Source organism: Scatophagus argus, chromosome 14 (assembly GCF_020382885.2).
Source record: "Scatophagus argus isolate fScaArg1 chromosome 14, fScaArg1.pri, whole genome shotgun sequence".
In the NCBI taxonomy this organism is placed as follows: domain Eukaryota; kingdom Metazoa; phylum Chordata; class Actinopteri; family Scatophagidae; genus Scatophagus; species Scatophagus argus.
This window is the reverse complement of record NC_058506.1, coordinates 885,485-903,886: the sequence shown is the minus strand read 5'-3', so window position 1 is coordinate 903,886 and position 18,402 is coordinate 885,485. Positions and strand designations below refer to the sequence as shown.

General features: G+C 39.8%; 2 protein-coding genes across 3 annotated transcripts in view; one reads left to right on the top strand and one right to left on the bottom strand.

Annotated features, from left to right (window-relative positions):
* The window catches only part of alcama (activated leukocyte cell adhesion molecule a), a 53,604-nt gene extending 42,111 nt beyond the window's left edge, over window positions 1-11,493 (top strand). Inside the window, exons 10-16 of the mRNA XM_046410169.1 lie at window positions 106-229; window positions 599-720; window positions 3,391-3,520; window positions 5,470-5,496; window positions 7,467-7,581; window positions 7,999-8,117; window positions 9,291-11,493. Of these exons, the coding sequence (XP_046266125.1) occupies window positions 106-229; window positions 599-720; window positions 3,391-3,520; window positions 5,470-5,496; window positions 7,467-7,581; window positions 7,999-8,083 (603 nt within the window). The 3' untranslated portion in view covers window positions 8,084-8,117; window positions 9,291-11,493. The remainder of the gene's footprint in view (window positions 1-105; window positions 230-598; window positions 721-3,390; window positions 3,521-5,469; window positions 5,497-7,466; window positions 7,582-7,998; window positions 8,118-9,290) is intronic.
* A 2,793-nt stretch (window positions 11,494-14,286) lies between these two features.
* Window positions 14,287-18,402, bottom strand: part of cblb (Cbl proto-oncogene B, E3 ubiquitin protein ligase) — a 59,769-nt gene continuing 55,653 nt past the window's right edge. For both annotated transcript variants that reach the window (XM_046409948.1, XM_046409949.1), the window contains 2 exons: window positions 18,245-18,361; window positions 14,287-17,715 (listed from right to left, as the gene is read on the bottom strand). In XM_046409948.1, the coding sequence (XP_046265904.1) occupies window positions 17,462-17,715; window positions 18,245-18,361 (371 nt within the window). In that variant the 3' untranslated portion in view covers window positions 14,287-17,461. The remainder of the gene's footprint in view (window positions 17,716-18,244; window positions 18,362-18,402) is intronic.

Below are 18,402 nucleotides of genomic sequence, written 5' to 3'. Positions count from 1 at the left end.
TGCAAAAACGAAACTGCCATTAATACATACTGTTGCATTTAAATTAGAGACACAAGCACAATGTATTTTAGAAAACACAGACTGACACTGTGACTCTGTTTTCAGAATGGACAGACAGCAGAAGAGCCAGAGTTCACCAACCTGACCTATGCAGATGCAGGAGTCTATGTATGTGAGGCTTCCACGACTGGCCTCACAAAAAGTCAGAGCTTTGAACTGGTTGTGGAAGGTTAGTAAGTGGGTGTGTGTGTGTGTGCTTCTCTGTTTATAATTGTTTGCTTAAATGAGTGGAATAATGAAAATGTCTCATGCTTGCATTTAATCGCACACATCTTCTCCTACCAGGGTGGAACTTTTCTTATTTTTTTAACTGTTTCAGATTTTTTGCCTCAAAATTAGAGTCTTTAACATTTTATGCTGAAGACCTGAGATGTTCATCTGCTGAACAAAACTGAACTACATTCGTATTCGTTTAAAGTCATGACTTGCTTTTACCTGGATTGATTCAGTTGTTGTGGTAAAAAGGTGGAGGTCAACATTTTGTGAACATCACATGAAATATTTACATGTCACTAAACTATGAATGTGTTTGCATTAGGAAAGCCTGTGATCACCAGCTTAACCAAGCTCCGTGTTGATGGTGCAAAACACAAAGTTCTGACCTGTGAGGCAGATGGAGTGCCAGAACCCAGCTTCCAGTGGAGTGTCAATAGCACAAACGTAAGAGTTGGAGCATGGCTGTGTACGTGTGTGTGTGTGTGTGTGTGGTTATTATCTTTTAGTAAGGTTGGACAGCAGCGTCAGCAGGGAAGCCCAGACTGTTCACCCCCCAACCATTTCCTCCAATTCGTCCGGGGGGATTCCAAGCTGTTCCCAGGCCAGATGAGAACTAACTAGCTGCCCGATCCACCTCAACTGGCTCCTCTCGATGCGAAGGAACAGCGGCTCTACTCTGATCCCCTCCCGGATGTCCGAGCTCCTCACCCTATCTCTAAGGCTGATCCCGGCCACCCTGCGGAGGAAACTCATTTCTGCCACTTGTATCCGCGATTTGTTCTCTCGGTCACTATCCACAGCTCATGACCATTTCTGACGATTGGAATGTGGATTGACCGAGCTTTACCTTCCAGCTCAACTCTCTCTTCTCCACAACATACTGGTACATCGTTGGGACATGGAATGTCACCTCACTGGTGGGGAAGGAGCCTGAGCTTGTTTGGCAACTGCACTGCTGCAGACCGCATTCGTCTTCTGCATTTGACCCATCCTTAGTTGAACACACATGCAACACCCGGCAAATTACATGCAGTGAAACACACACAGGAGCAGTGGGCTGCATCAAGCGCCCAGGAAGCCAATTGGGGGTTAAGTTGAGCATATTGGGGGGTTGAGCCTTGCTCAAGGGCACATCAGCCGGTTAATGGAGAGGGGGAGCATTTTTCGCATTAATCACTCCACCACACCCAAAATTTTCCTGCCCGTCCGGTGGGGGAATTGAACCAGTGACCCGCCGATCACAAGCCGTTTCTCCAACCTCTAGGCCAAGGCTGCCCCCACCTCTACGGCCACCTCTCATGATGGCAGCATGGTATGACGCAGAGGCCACATCGCGTCCAAAGTTTGGTGTTTGTTTTCGTTTGTTTTTGTCTTGCATGTACTTTTGAACATCAACTACTACCGTAAATATGTGTGTGCAGAAAGCTGCACATGTGTACCATGGGAACACACTGGTACAGATCCGAGAACAACACAATCACATGTGATGAGAGGTCATCACAGATGAAACACTCTGCGCGAGCTTCATCTGCTATGCAGACCAGCACTTCACTTGCGGGGAAGAGACATCTGAAGTGCTGTGCAAGAAACCAGAAGCACAGCAAGAGGGCAGGAATCCGAGGTAGATAGAAAACTAATGCTAGCCGACCGGCCGTTCCATACATCCTGCTAGCAAATGTCTGCTTACTAGACAATCAACTGGACTATATGCAACTGCAATGCAGTTTTCATTTTGTCCCAACTGCTCCACAGACGATGCCATCCCCACCGCCATTCACCTGGCTCTCACACACTCTGATAGAAAGGACAACTATGTCAAAGTGTTGTTCGTAGACAGTTCAGCATTCAACACCACCATCCCCCAGCAGCTCATAAGGAAACTGGCTGAGCTCGGCCTAAATGCCACCCTCTGCAACTGGATCCTAGACTTTACTGATAGGAAGACCCCAGGCAGTCAGGATAAGGGACTGGACCTCCAGCACGACACTGGAGCCCCTCAAGGCTGTCTGCTCACTCTGGTGCAGCAACAACCCTGAACGTGGACAAAACAAAAGAACTGGTCATTGACTTCAGATTATCTCCGCATGCATACACATCAACAACCTTCCTGTACAGATTGTCCAGAGTACAAAGTTTCTAGGGGTACACATCATGGACAAGTTCAAGGAAAGTCCATCTCCTAACCCCTATCCTGACAACGTTCTATACGGGGACTATTCAGAGCTTCCTCTGCAGCGCCGTCACAGCATGGTTTGGCACTGCTGCAGACCGGAAGGCCCAGCAGCGCATTGTGAGGATGGCAGAAAAACTCACTGGGGCCTCTCTTCCCTCCCTCACGGACCTTTTCAACATCCGGTGTCTGCACAAAACCACAGGCATTATCAAGGACACCACACATCCCTCCCATGCACTCTTCTCCTTACTGCCATCAGGCAGGAGGTACCGCAGCATATATATATACTCTCTGTTGCTATTTACATATTTATATATACTCTCTGCTGCTATTTATATATTCTGCTGCAAGTTATATATTTATATACACTACAACTACTGTGAACTTACTATATCTACAAAAAAAACAGTTCTGTTACTAGTCTTGTCCTGTGTTCGTGTCCTAAATTTAGATAATAGATTGAGCATAGATCCTGTCTTTTCCTGTCTCACTGTCTTTCTAAAATGTTAGATGTAGCACCAAATTGTTCCTGGGGAAACATAATTTCTTCTCACTGTGTACTTGTATAAGGAGCAATGCACTATTAGTGTTCTAATCAATAGCTTCTAAATAGCTTAATAGTGTTGGAAAAGAAAAGGATGTTCACTGTTTACTTGTGCATTCAGAATCGGTTTGCAGTTTTATCTTTACTGACTCCCTCAGAGGATTGAGATTAGCCTCCCTCTGATGTCAACATTTGCAGTATTTTCCACCCATTACCATTAACTGTACCCCCTTTATCTACCTGTCAAGCGATATACAGACTGTCCTATGGAATGGAAAAGTTGATCACGTGTTTGCAGACACATGCAGCATGTGTGAGATTATTTTTCCCCAAATAATTTTGAAGTCTCTCATTCCTGAGTGTTTTATTTTTTTTTATTTTTTTGCTGTGCCTCTAGGAGAAGAGCTCTTACGTGAATGGCAAGGCCACCCATAAAATCACTGTAATTCCCAAGGTGAATTTGACTGTCACCTGCATCGTCACCAACAAGTTGGGAGAAGATACCATGACAATCAATGTTTCCTCTGGTAAGTTACTTATCAGCAATGTGGGACATTAATTATCTATTTTCAATAAGGGGAAATGAGAGATGTGCAATAATGCCTCTATGTGGTTGAGAACTAGAGTTAAGCTTTGAACAGAAAAATTGTTTTGAGTTAATGCATTAACTTGACTCTAGATTCAGCCAGTCTCCGTGCATGGCTTTTAATGTTCCTTATAGTGTGGAATCATAGCAGTTAGCTGTATAATGACAGCTTTTCTCAGTTTTTCCTGCAGCTCAGCTCTGTAGGAAACAAGCAGGCTGCTGGTAACTTGATGATTGAGTTACTGCCAGTAAAGCTGAATGCTTTATTGTAACAGTGCTATTCTTGAACAACAACAAAATAAGCTGCATTGAAAGGCTTAAATAAAAACTCTTTTGTGTTTTATGGTCAACCTAGACAATAAGATGAAAGAAAGCAAAACTGCATCATTGTACCAACATGCAGTAATAGGGCATAACCAACTCTATGCTGTGCTCTATTACTTTAGGGCATAAACAAATATAGGGCTTTATAAACACACTCATAAGAAATATATGCATTTGATTGAAAGTATAGTACAGAAGTAGGTAAAGTAAAATATATTTAAATTATAGCTGTGAGAAAACAAGGAATTTCATGATGTGTGGGTGATACTGCCGTGTAAATATCTTGATTATCCCAAGGCTCACTGCTGAATCCATTACAGCAGTAAAAACAGTTAAATCTGATCAGCACTATTCTTCATTTAAACTCACTTCACTGCACCTTTGCAGTTGAACTCTGGGAACTGAAGCACTACAATGCTGACAAAACAGCCAAAGTATCGATTTCTTCGCTCATTACACTGATGCTCTTAGCAGCATTGCATCCATGAATGATGTAACTCACTTCTCATGGTTGAAGACTCATAGTATTGGTTTTACAACCATTATACCACACCATAATGGACTGGGCTATAAAGAGGTGTGGTACCACAGCCTAAATGAATCCAACATTGATTTTATGGGGTTTTTTTTGGGATTTTTGCCTTTATAAGTCAGAGCAAAGATCAAAAGAAAGTGATCAGAAATCTATTGAGAGGAAAAATGATAGAATTCAGCATGAATTAACTCATGCTGACAATAGAACCACACTTTTGCCATGTCAGCTCTTTGTTCCTAGGAATGAGGTCATTCTAAGCAGGCTGAGGTGCTAAATGAGGCAGAATTCTGTGTTTGATGAAAAGGCACTGATAAGTAAAGTGTTGTTACATGCATCACGTGAATATGCCTAGATCAGAAGTCATTTTCTCCATTCTTTGAGAGCGCTGTGATTGCACATGTTCCATTTTCTTCAAGTTGTTTAAACCTTTTATCAACAGCTGTAATTTACTGAAGCAGACTGCTGCAGAATGTGCTTATGTGGAACTTCTGTTTAATTATATGCAGTGTAAGCAGGATCCCTTACACAGGATCCCTGCTTTATGTTTACTATGGATACTGAAATGACAGACAAAACACAAGCAAAACAAAACAAAAAGCAGTATTTAAGGAAAGGCTGAGACCGTCAAAGGCTAACGCTGAACGCTTTCATTTCACATGTGATGCGCCATTGCTGTTCCTTCTCTTTCTTCCTCTCTGTCTGTGATGATCCTCCTTTCCTATGTCTCCCTCACCATCTCCTGGGCTTGGCTGGATGCAGTTCTTCCACTGCCACTGTCTGGCATATGCTCTGATAGCTTGTGGAATGTTTTGTTGCTTTGCTTGTTCTAAGGTACAGTTTGCTTGGTGCAAGATTGTTGCCACAATCAGTAATACTTTTGATTTTGTTTTGTGAGGCTGCATCTGGCCAGGCTTCTCTGAATTTTCATCTGGTAGAATTTTGTTTGTTTGGCTTTGGGGTTTTTAGTCAAACAGCACATTTTGTTTCGCTTTTCTTTCTATGAGTTCTAATTTATTTATGTTTGATTTCAGTTTTTACGGAGGAAAATGACAGAAAAGGTAAGAGTTTGTTTTTATTTGCTGTTATTTTTTAATATACAAACTTCTATCAAAGTTGTTTTGTTTAAAGAGTTTTAAAGAGTTTGGTCTAGACCTGCTCTAATTGGAAAGTGTCATGAGATAACTTTTGTTGTGAATTGGTGCTATATAAATAAACTGAATTGAACTGAATTGAATTGAATTTAGTGATGAAAACACAGTCACCAAACCTATCCATGTGTCACTGATAATACCGTCATTTGAGCTACATATAAACGTGGATCATGTGCTATTATTTATTCAGAGTGTATGGTACCTTATGTGGTCTTCACATAATAAAATGTGTATATTTATATAACGGGTTTTAAAGATGAAATTTCAGTAACTCCATGTAGGTGATATGGTTAATTTTAAAGTTGTGTTAGATAAAGGATCTTGTTTCGATCAGTTGAACAGGGATTTGTAGCTGCCCACAATCACCAATCATTTTCAGTTACATCAAAACAAGTCACTGTAACCTCTAATTTCTGGTCATGAAGATACATGATGCCTATGAGATACAGAAATTATTCATGGCGGTGGTGGATCCTACACCTGCTGTCCTTTGTAAAGTCACACACAGCATTGTTCAGCATCTAAAGCACGGCTGCGGTTAACCTGATAGCAAAACAGAGAGCGATGCTGAGTCAGACTGAATGATATAAACGTGACGGTGCAGAAGCTCAGAACGTTTAGCACACATTCTGACATGAATGCATTTTCTCATCTCCATGAAACCTTTCTTCTATTAAAGGGCAATTTCTAAGATTCTGAGATGATCCAGAATTTCAGTTTAAAACATTCTAAAAATTAACCAACATTATCAACAGAATGTGAAAAAATGTTAACGTTATGTCAAAGTATTACTATGTATTGTGTTACAGAGATATCTAGTCAGCATTCTAACCAGCTAGGCCTGTCTCGTGGTACCACTTTATATCCCTTGAGGCAATTGTCTGACAGCCACCCCATAGTTTTAGATGGGAGTTGTGTACAGGTGGTGACTTTGCAGTTTCAAAGTTTCAAAAGTTCTCTTTGTGTTTAATAAGTAAACAAAACAAACTGAAAATATTCAAGAAAGGAAATATTCTTATATCTGTTTTTCTTAATTAATTAATTGTTAGCTTATCATAATTCACACTTAATTCAAATAAGACATGAATGAAATAAAACTCACAGAAATCATCTTGGTTTGTCTTTCCACAATCACCTTTGATTTTGTCTTTACAACATAGTCCTTGTCTGAGTCACTGTAAATCACCTCCCTACTGTATCCCCTGTCAACAAACTGGCCTCCAGTCCAGGAGGCTGTGTCCAGTCTGGTCCCAGCCATGGTCACTGGGAGGGTGCCGCTTCATATTTTACAAGTTGCCCCTTTCTTTCTTGAATTTCCCTCGAGATCAATAAAGTATCTATCTATCTATCTATCTATCTATCTATCTATCTATCTATCTATCTATCTATCTATCTATCTATCTGTCTGTCTGTCTGTCTGTCTATCTATCTGTCTATCTATCTGTCTATCTATCTATCTATCTTTAAGGAACAGACCAGTTGCTATCTTCTCCAGAATATTCACTATTTCATCTTACATTCCTGATTTTTTCCTATAAAATAAATAAAACTTTTCTCAGTTTCATGTTGTTATAGTAACAACAAGAACAAGGCACTGAACTATAAACACAAATTGAGACATTATTGTCCTCTGATGCAGTGTAGGCTGATGAATTTTATTGAATATAAATATAAATTATTGCAACAGAGACAAGTTTGAAAGGGTGGTGGGGCTTGGGCTGCCTGTAGGTCACATGGAGCATGGAGTGAATTTGGTGTGTGTGTTCTCATCACAGTCTTTCAGTGAATACCTTTAGTACCTTTGTTTATGAGCTTCTGTGTGAGTAAGGGTGTGTCAAGTCCTACAGATGAAGCAGAGAGCTGCTGTCTGTTTTCAGACCCTCTGGAGGATTCAGAGGACCAGGCAAAGCTCATTGTGGGCGTGGTGATGGGGCTTCTCATAGCTGCAGCTGTGGTGGGAATCATCTACTGGCTGTACATGAAGAATTCAAGGTATAGAAACTCACTCACATTTACATTTTACATTTAAATTTCATGTCCCTGCTCAGTTCCTGGTGGCATTGCTCTTGCCGGTTGACAATGCGTTCCAAACAGAAAGAGAAACCAGAATTTGTACTCTTTATAGTGACCTTTAACAATCCGAGTGAAGGTGGTCAAGGGTTACAGCCACCATCTCTGACAAATACTTTTGTGATGGCATGTGCCAAATAAGTTAGAAGTAGCTGAGGATGTGGGATGAAAGGTTTTCAGCGCATGTGACAGAGGGAGATAGAGAGGAGTGTGGCATGTGCGTATTGAAATGATGAGTGTGCAGCCTGCTGTGGAATGACAGTGCAGGCTGGTGTAGGGTGAGAAGGTCATTCTGTTTCAGAGGTGCATCACACTTTTGCTACTCTGTATTCACCACAGGCAAGGAAGCTGGAAAACCGGGGAGAAGGAGATTGGAACGCTTGAGGAAAGCAAAAAACTTGAGGAGAACAATCACGCTGTTTAAAAGCACTCAGGTCGTACTACATGGAATGAAAAAGGTAAGAACTGTTACTTTTAAATATACTTATACACAAATCTAAGCAGAGTGACTCTGGTCAAGCAGCATCTCAATTGCAAATTTAAAATAGTTTAATGTCAATGTCATTTTACAGTTTGTAGTTTGCAAGTCTACCAACCACAGCTTCTGGGTTCTTCTTTCTGGAAAACAACTGAGCTAATTAAAGCTTTTTTGGTACAGATAAGACTGTGCTAGTGCTAAAAAAATTCCCCACAATGCACACAAAAATTGCCACAGAAGAGGCAATGACTGATCATGCAAAACCTTTATGTACATTCATGACTAATTCTGTGAACACGCATACAAAAATGAATGCACATTGCACATAGTAAACACGTATATGCAAAGCCACGCGTACACCTGATTCTGTTTCTGTATAAACCTCGATCATTGTTGAAGTGACACAGATGTCACCTCGTCCATCTTTTGCTGATCAATACCTCCATCTGCTTTGATTGACATACAGATTACTGTTTAGATTGCAAATAAACAAGCAAACAAAGAAAAAACAAAATCCCACATCAGTGAAACTGACTAGCAAGCCTGATTTTGTTTTTATTCATATATTCTCGTATGCCTTACACAGACCTTTCCACATTATGTTGCTTCTTAAAACCATGTTGTCTGACGTGTGTAGCGTGTAGTGTTCGGTACTATATTTAAACCACACCATGACCACATGGATGGCTGTGCCAGTTTTTCGGTCCACCGCTTTGTTTCAGACTAAAATATCTCAAAATGTACTGGGTGGATTGCTGTGAAACATTCACGTCCCCAGCCTGCTAACACTGTCAGTGAGAGTATATTAGCATGCTACCAGATACCAGCTTATGTGTAACGCATATGCATACACGTTCTGTGTATAATTTTGTGCAGATGCTTTGTTTATATCTGGCCCCTTAAGACTTGTGATGTCACCATATTCTGTGATCTCAGCTGTTACTTGCTGAACACAAAGTTGTCATACATGATAGCAATGATGGCCAAAAATTAAATTCAGGTTTTGATAAACTTGAATTACTCTGTATATTTATATAGCCTGTATAATTACCCTTGTATATAGGCGTGCATCATATCTTAAAATCTTGCAATATTAAAATGATTGTTAATGATTGTTTTGTTTTTTTTTCTCTATGTCTTTGTGGGGAGGAAGCTGTTAAAAGCAGCCTTGCAACATTAAAAACACGGACTTCCAGTTGACTGCTGATTTGCTCCATCAGGCTCCACATAAGCCTCAACAATCAGAGTAATTTTCCACCAGGTCCTGCCCACAGCCTGCTGTCCCACCTCACTGTATGATCTGCACTGAGGTTTCCTCCTGTTACTCTGTCATTTACCTTTTTGTGTTCCTGGTGAATGCTTCCTATTATGTTTTGTTTGAGTGATTATGTGAGACTGTATGGTGGGTTTTTGCCACTAATTTTTTTTTTTTTTTTTTTTCATTTTATTTGTTCTTGAATTTCTTCAAAGAATGTAAAATTCTTGTACACTTACTAAGGTCTGTATGAAAAAATTCCCAACTATGCATCAGTCTTGCCTGAGTATGCCGACATTCATTTTTATTTTACGCTGTATGTGGAAAAGCCTTCGGCTGTGCTCAAAAAAACAAAAGACACATTACTGCTATAACCCTGCTGAAGCTGTCCTAAACCCTGACCCTAACATATAACACAATATTTTTTTAATACATGGACAACACTGGATTGTCTGAATATCTAATTAATGGATGGCCACAACAGTAGAGCCATAGTTTGATGATATTGAATAAGGAACTGGGTGTACTGTGAATAATTTCTATACATACAGTTTATTGTAACTATGACCCCCAAAAAACAGACAGAGTATAAATTGCAATTGTGTGAATATGAATTGGACATCAGAAAATATAGCATTCTGACATACTCAGCCGCTGTTTAGGTGTTTTCATAATTAGTAACCTTTTTATTTGTTTCAATAGGGATTTTGAATTCCTTTATGCTGTAAATTTTAACCGAAAAGGCAAAAAGAACTGGAATGGCAAAAGGTCAACGATTAAGTTCGACAACTTGTACGAAATGAAAATGTGTGTTCTGACAAAGATTGATGCCAAAGTTAGTTTTTTCACTTTTGCTTTAGTTTAATACACTACATTATTGCCTTCGCCTGTCTGCTGTACATTTCCTTTATCATCTTCTCCATGTGGAAGATCTTTTTTGAGTAGATTTAATATTTTCTGTTTTGATTTTAAAATAGCTTTGGAGATGCCAGGTCCGAATTTTGTTTTTTGTGTTTTTGATGTATTTATATTCTATGTGCAACATACCTGGATGCCGATACTGCAACAAGCTAGATAGTTCTGTTTTTTAAATCTGTGTGGAAGTCATCAAGTGTTGAAAATGTACTGTCTGGTAGGAGAGTTATATTGGATAACCTAATCTGCACTCACCTTCTGCTGTGTCATCATTATTATTATTATTATTATTATTACATTAATTTTATTTCAGTGGTGTGAAGAATAATCCAAAATGAAGACAATGGTTGAGATTGTCAGATTAGATGAGGTGCATGAAAATGGTGGTTCTCTGGAATTGTATTTCCTTGCTCGGGCTCATCTCACAATGCAACACCCCAGTGACTCACCAAAGAGAAAGTAAAAATGAGACAGTTTGAGAGGAATCATAAACTTGTTAACATTTATTATTCAGTTAATAGTGTGCTTTGCACACGGTTGTTCAGTTCTCAACATGTAAAAAATACATGTTTTTGACTCATGTTCTGATAAATAACTTGATTGAAGAAGCATCAACCTTTGACCTCAGCTTAAAATCTGTTTGTGCATCCGAGAATAAATAGATTCAATTGGCAAAAGCCACTTTGTGGTATTATATGTGGAACTGAATTGGTGGACTGCAATGATTTTCATCAACTGGAATCATGAATTTGATTAATATGTCAACAAGAAAACAGCTGTTAAGAGCTCTGGTTGATTATAAAATACTAAATGTTAATTTGAAGGAACCACTTGACCTCCCTTGGATGCCAGTTTTCCAAACTGCAGCAAAGAGACATTCCATTCTCTTTGTTTTCTTAAAATAGAGTGTAATAGTTACCAATGTAGTGCACTTCTCCTCCCAGCATCTTCAACCATATGTGGGGATGGTTGAGAAACTACATTACATGAAAGTAGTGGGTCAACGTGTAATGCACCTAGACCTTGTTTTTTCATGCCTTTTTTTTCCTAATCAGTTCCTAATCAATAATCAGGTCAGCAGTGAAACCAAAGAAGGTAAAATGAGAAGGCCATAGTAGTGTTAGAAATGCAGCCCTATGTTTTTTGTACTGATGTTGACAATAAAGTGTACATTTTGGAAAAAAATTTATTTGGTGTGTATGTGGCTTTTGTCAAGAAAAAAAAATCAATCTTTATAAGCACAGACACACTGTGTTTGGAACAAAAAAAGGAGGCAATGAGCCAGTTCGCACTGTCCTGTAAAGAATGTTGCTTCATTCATCATGTTAAGAAACAAATTCAAATAATTTTTTAAATTTCCAGTTAACACTGAATTACTTGTCCAGCCTTCTACAAAACAGAAATAGCCATTTCCTTTGAACGCATACAATACTTGACATATAGAAGAATTTAAATATATACAAAAGTCTTAAACATTCATCAACAATCATTAGATACTAGAGGAATTGAAGCAGAAGTAATGTGATTGCTGTTGTGCTTTTATTTGAGTGTTAAAATTATATCCACCAACTGATCTCTCTCTCTCTCTCTCTCTCTCTCTCTCTCTCTCTCTCTCTCTCTCTCTCTCTCTCTCTCTCTCTCTCTCTCTCAACCCAACCGGTCAAGGCAGATGGCCGCCCATCTTGAGCCGGGGTCTGCTCCGAGGTTTCTGCCTTCTAAGAGGCAGTTTTTCCTCATCACTGTCGCCAAGTGCTTGCTCAAGGGGGAATGTTGGGCTCTCTCTATTTACAATTTAATTAAAGAGTTTGGTCTAGACCTGCTCAAATTGGAAAGTGTCATGAGATACCTTTTGTTGTGAATTGGCGCTATATAAATAAACTGAATTGAGTTGTTGTTACTAGTGAAAATGTGAGCAATGTATTAATGTACACATTTTTATATCAAAAGATGACTAGTGTATTTTGAGTGATTTCTGAGTTATGAAGAAAAATGCAAAAAAAAAGTTAGTATTACACTTTGAAACCTGGCCATACTCTGTTGCATAAACATATTTCTGTATAGTACTCTTATGCCACAGGCAAATCTAAATGAGGACATGAATTAATTTCTCAAAACAGCACACAGCATACCAAGCTGAAAATAGACTTCCTGTCCCCTCCAGCCATAGCAGACATGCGACCAGAACTACCACAGTGAGAGTCTTGTCTTTGTCTCTGGTTCTATCTACAGTTTAACCAGTTAGACTCTAAGTATACAGCTGGGTTGAACTGTGCTCAAGCCAGGACTACTGAGTCATTTCCTTCTTTTGTTGTCATACCCAAATCAAAGAACTTAAAACCCAAGTAAAAAACAAACAATGACACAGCTGTCACTAATTAGCAGTTTGACAGCTCTGTGTGATGACAATCTGACTTTTGCACCAACTCCACCCCAGGGAGATGTGAGGGGTGGGAGGACAACTGAGGTTTGTGTAGGATGAGCTGCATCACTGTCATCGCATCACTTCATCATCATCAGCTTCCTTCTGCTTAATGGATATCTTGATGCCCCTTTAATCCACTTTATTCAGGGAGTCTTGGCCTATGGATGGAATTCCAAGATGTTGTACAGAAATATAGATGTCGGCACCCCCAGGAAGCAGTTATTTTGATCAGACATAGATTACGGTTGACTTTTCCTTAGTCGATGTGAGGGTCTAAGGGCAGAGGATGTTGTTATCGTGTAAAGCCCTTTGAGACAAACTTCACAAGCTTGTAAAAATGGGCTATACAAATAAAGTTGCCTTGTCTTGTCTCTCTGAGAGAAGAAGCACTGCCTCCACTTCAGTGTTGGCATTTCAAACCCAGCATGCAGGCATTCGCATCAGCTAAGTGTGTAGAACAAATCTTACATCTCCTGCCTTAAACAGACAAAACAGGCCAGACTGTGTTAGTGTGGTGATATACAATCAATATTAGCAGTTGCAGGAAATGGCCTTGGGTGATTCTGTTACCATGAAACTCAGAGCATCATATAGAAAGTGTTAGGATTAGTGGTTTTTGGGGGTTTTTTCAGCATAATGACATACACAGTCTGAATTCACCTTGGCCAACAACCTAAAAACCTTAATGATTCAGATCATGTTTATAGTACATCAACAAATAAAGTGTGTTTAACTGCCGCCAGCGTTGTTTCAACAATTTACATCGCTCATATTGTTGCGGGTGTTATGAACTTGGTGGCAATAAGACACTGAGATAGTTAGTGTCTTGAATAATACTATCTACATTCTATCACTTTGTTATTATCAACAAATCTTTAAAAAAACCAAAACAAATCAATAACGACTCCATCACTTAATCTTCCCCGACTTCCCTAGCATGGAGCACCACAAGCATTTCTGGTGTCAAATGAAATTTTATTTTGTATATCCCAAAATCACAAATGACAATTTAACTCAGGAGGCTATACAGCATGCAACACACTTCAACAAAACCAACCAAACTGTTTTCATAGGCAAAAACAGAAGAAACGTCAGGAGGAGCCACAGAGGATGAATTCATATGCCAGGATGGACAGACATTCAACAGATGTGTGTAGATTGCAAATTTGGTTGATGTACTGGTAGATACATTGTAAAATATATGTGAAGAATGTGACTCAAGCACGAGTCATGCGTCTCCTGAACATAGAGACCTGGAGGAAGGTCAAGGCACAGCATAGAAGAGACAGATAGAGACAAACACAGTAACATGTAAGAGAGGGAAGAGGGGAGACTCCTGGCAGATAATGATCCAGATCCTAACATCTGGAATCTGAGGCGGAAGGTAGAGGAGAGGAGAAGAGAGGAGAGGAGGGATAGAGAGAGAAAATTAATTTAAATCCTTTCATCAACTGTGAAAGAGCTTTCTCCTGATCTGACATCAGCTCACAGAGCGAAGTTCCTCTGGATCAAAGTAATGTATTTAATCCATACAAACTGAACACAACACACAAAACGTAGAATAGAACAAATCAATTATTTTATTTACTTGTCCATGAAAATAACAGATCAAGAAAAATTTAAAATATTAATAATGTATAAATTAAGTGCACATTATTCTATGTTTCACATATTACCGACACTTATTTTGTCACCAGAGCACATTAATACGAAAATGCAACCTAAGGACACTTACCCCTTTCACACGGGAAGTCCAACTGAATGGACAATTATGGGCTGAGAGTCATTCAAGTCTGAGAAAACAAAAGTGGAATCAGACCAGTCTGATTTGTCTACTACGCTCTAGTCCTTGAGTTAGAAAAGGGCTGCATTCTCGCAGATTTCATTCTGAGGATCATAGAACATTTCTTGGGTCAATATAGCACTGACTAGGCCAATAATAATAAAGATAATTAGGATATTAAAATGTGAATGAGAATTTTACCCCATTGTCAGGGGAGCGTATAAATCTGCTTGGCAAATCGAAGTGTTAAATGTGGCAATATATGTGTTAATATGTGTGTTGGCATGGCTGACATACTTTCAGTGGTGTGCTGCATGGGATGGTAATGTTTTGGGAATATGTGTCTGATACCACAGATTAGAAACTCCATTCTCTGACTGCTCCTCGCATACAGCATCGCTCATCATCAGTATCTCTATGGACCGTTATAGGGCACAGTATTAACATATGTACATTTTAAACTACAGAGGGGTTTCCTTTGAAGTAAGAAGGAAAAAAGGAAGGGACGACACTGGGATAGAAAGATCCTGTAGCTGGGTTGGAGGATCAGGTCACTAAAATAATACCTTTATAGATTGTTGAGCTAAAGAGCACATTGACTGTCGTCTCTTTTGTCACACATCATTTTATTCCTGTTGACCACACAGCCATACTCACAGCAAGCTTTGTTAACCTGGTCCCTATGGTAGTGAGGCTTTGCTTATACATGTCAAATCATATAACCTGATAAGATCACATTCTAATTATGAGATGTTCATTAATCATGAAGCCTCTGCCAGACTTATTCCAACACACAAACACATCACTCCAATAAAACGTTGTCTTTCATCATTATTCTCACACTCATCAATGAAAGTCAGTGAGCTGTATTGAGATCATCATGTATTATCAGGATATTCCAACTGAACCTTTACATTTTCATTTTTGTAGCCAGACTGTCCAATCTTTGACCAGAAGCCTCAATCACAGGGGACCTAAAACGCTCAACAGTTAAAAGCTCCTCTGTGAAGAAAACTACTACAAATGACTCGACGGGTCAAAGTCACGTACTGCTCTCTGTGTTTATTTCACTCATCCCTGGAGAGACTTTGCAGACCAACAGACAGAGGAGTCTCTTTTACTTACTCTTACTCTGTACTTGTTGTTCAAAAACAGACAAAAAACCCCACACAGGTGTCAGTTTGCTGCATCAGTTGTTCTCATAGTAAAACTTACCACAGTCTTGACATACACTAGTTAGGATGACATAACTAGATCCACATCATAACGTACTTTTAGGAAGAAAAGAGATGCTATTTATCTACACTTCAGCATGTAAGCTGTCTGCCTCTGTTAACCCATTGTTTCCCAGACAAATACAAAAAAAAATTGCTTGACTTATAAAATTAGCTGTAACCACTTACAAAGAGCAGAAAGCAAGTTCATGTGGCTATGAAAGCAAATACTTTTAAGGAACCCAAGAAGTCATTTACCAGATTTGAAATTCTGCAGGTATCAGTTTTAACATTTTCATTTGTTCCAGCCTGGGTCTAACTTCCACAGTTTGTCCATCATTTGTATCAGTAAAAACAACACTCCAATCCAAACTGCTGAGATCCGAACACCCAGTGACACACCAATGTTGGCCGATAGTAAGAATGGCCAAAACAATAAAATTCCTGGGATTATAATGAACTTCACGGTAATGAAAAAATACTGTGTTACACTTGAAAAAAATCCATGACATCTTGCAGTCATGAGGGAGAAATACATTTGATTCTAGATTCTGAGGTAAGGGGGGGGTGGGGCTCATTTTCACCGGTGATGCACAGTGAACATGCATATGACTTGTCTCATAGCAGGAATACTGTGCAGTATTCTGTTCATCTCTACTGTGTTCACACAGCTCCACATCTGTAAAAATGCATAATTTGACTCTCACCTCAAATCACACGTCTGCAGAGCGCATCATCTCTGAGCTGTGACTACAGGTTCACTCCCGTCACATAAATGCTACAGCTGAAATACAAGCACTATCGTCTCTGGCTTTTGGGGAAAAAAAAAAACAAAACAAAACAAAAAGGTAAAAACATGAACCTTTTCAGCAAAAAACTGGGCCTGATAGGAGCTCAGAGTGTGCAAAGGTATAGCTCACTCATGCAGAACAAATACATTCATATGCTTACTGTCCACAGATGAAGTTATTAAAAAAGGTATCAGCTGATTAATGAGCTGGTTTAAAACAAAAACAAAGAGCGATAATAACCTTCCCACCCTCTTCCTGCTTGACTCTACAGTCCAAATAATATAGTCTAAAGTGCTCCTTTGAATCAATAAATGAATCAATAAGGCATCCCCTGGCTCCATCTAACCACTGACAACTCTAGACAACATCTAGATTTGAAACAAACAGTGGAGTATTCTCTAATGGGCTACACAGAAGGGAGAGACAGGGAGACAGACACACACACAGTAATGTTGGAGTCTGCCTCCCCCTACTGGTGGTAAATAAAAACTACCCCAAACAACCAGCTGAGCATATAAACTCAAATGTCCTCTGAAAGGCCCTTTTGAGTGAAGTCTGGCAGGTGGCAGGATATGAAAGGAACAGCAGCAGCAGCAGCAGCAGCAGCAGTGGAAGCATCAGGGCATTAAAACAGGCATACACATTAAACCCAGAGACAAACAGGAGCGTTTGAAAACCAGAGGCCAGCACCGGCAAAGCTCACTGTAAAGAACAACAAGCCTTGTTCTTGTTTTCACAGGTTTAAATCATTCACAGATGGTCTTTTCTCCCTTTTTTGATTCTCTGTGTTCTGACATTATTTGGTTTCAGCCACTTTGTTGTGCATCATCTATATTCTGCAACAAAAGGGGAGTCTCTCTTTATGTATTTCTTGTTTCTGCTGATCACTGTTCAAACAGCCTGATGCCCATCAGACTGAAGAAGCCCTTTCGCTGTATCCGGGATTAGAGGTTCAGTCTTGGGGCCACGGCAAACTCTCGCAGAATGTTTCTGGCCACATCCACTTTGTACTGGGCGATCATCAGTGCCCGAGTCACATCCTCAAAAGAGTACCCCTCCCCCATCAATTTGGCGATCGTGGCGTCCGCCTTCTCCGACTCTGACAAGGTGGGGGGTTTGCCCATCTGACTGTCTGGTGGGATCTTCCTGGGCAGTGGCTTGGGTGGCCTGGCAGGGGCCTGCAAACATTCCATGGACACTTGGACCGAAACAGGAAAAGAAATTATGTCAGTGTGAATTTTCCACTGGCACACAGGCAGAAACTTTAGAGTGTTATTAGTGGTCAAGGAAAGGTTTGTAGACACTGCTCATCACTAAACAAAAGCTTTGAACTTTCAGTAATTGCTGCCTTTCATAGCTAGGAAGCAGATATTAAGGTATTCACTGCACATACTGTATGTCTTTTATGTCCTGCGAGGCAGTAAAATACTCTCTACTGTCTGCTTTAAGGGAAATAGGACACATTTTTGGAATTAAAAACTTTCTACCAAAAAACATTTTCTAGACCTTAGCTACTAGAGAACAAGGTTTTGATCTTTGTTGGTCATGTGTCCTGTAAGAATATGTGAGAAGCGTAAGGACTGAAACACACAGAACATGCAGTCATATGTACATCACAACTATATTTTCCAATAGTTTTGTAAAAGCTACATATTCATCTTTTTGGAGAAGCCATATGTGGACATTTCCTCATGTTGTCACTAGCTGAGGAGGAGATGTAGCTCTACCTTGACTGGCTGGTAAATGGTCATACTCCAGGCAGCTCCTGGAGTCTTTAACACTTTCTGTGTGTCGTCTGACTGGAGGCAGAGGAGCAGCACTGTTCAGCACGTCAAACATTGTGTCTAGACCACACATGACAGAGGAATTCAGGTAAGTCCCGTTA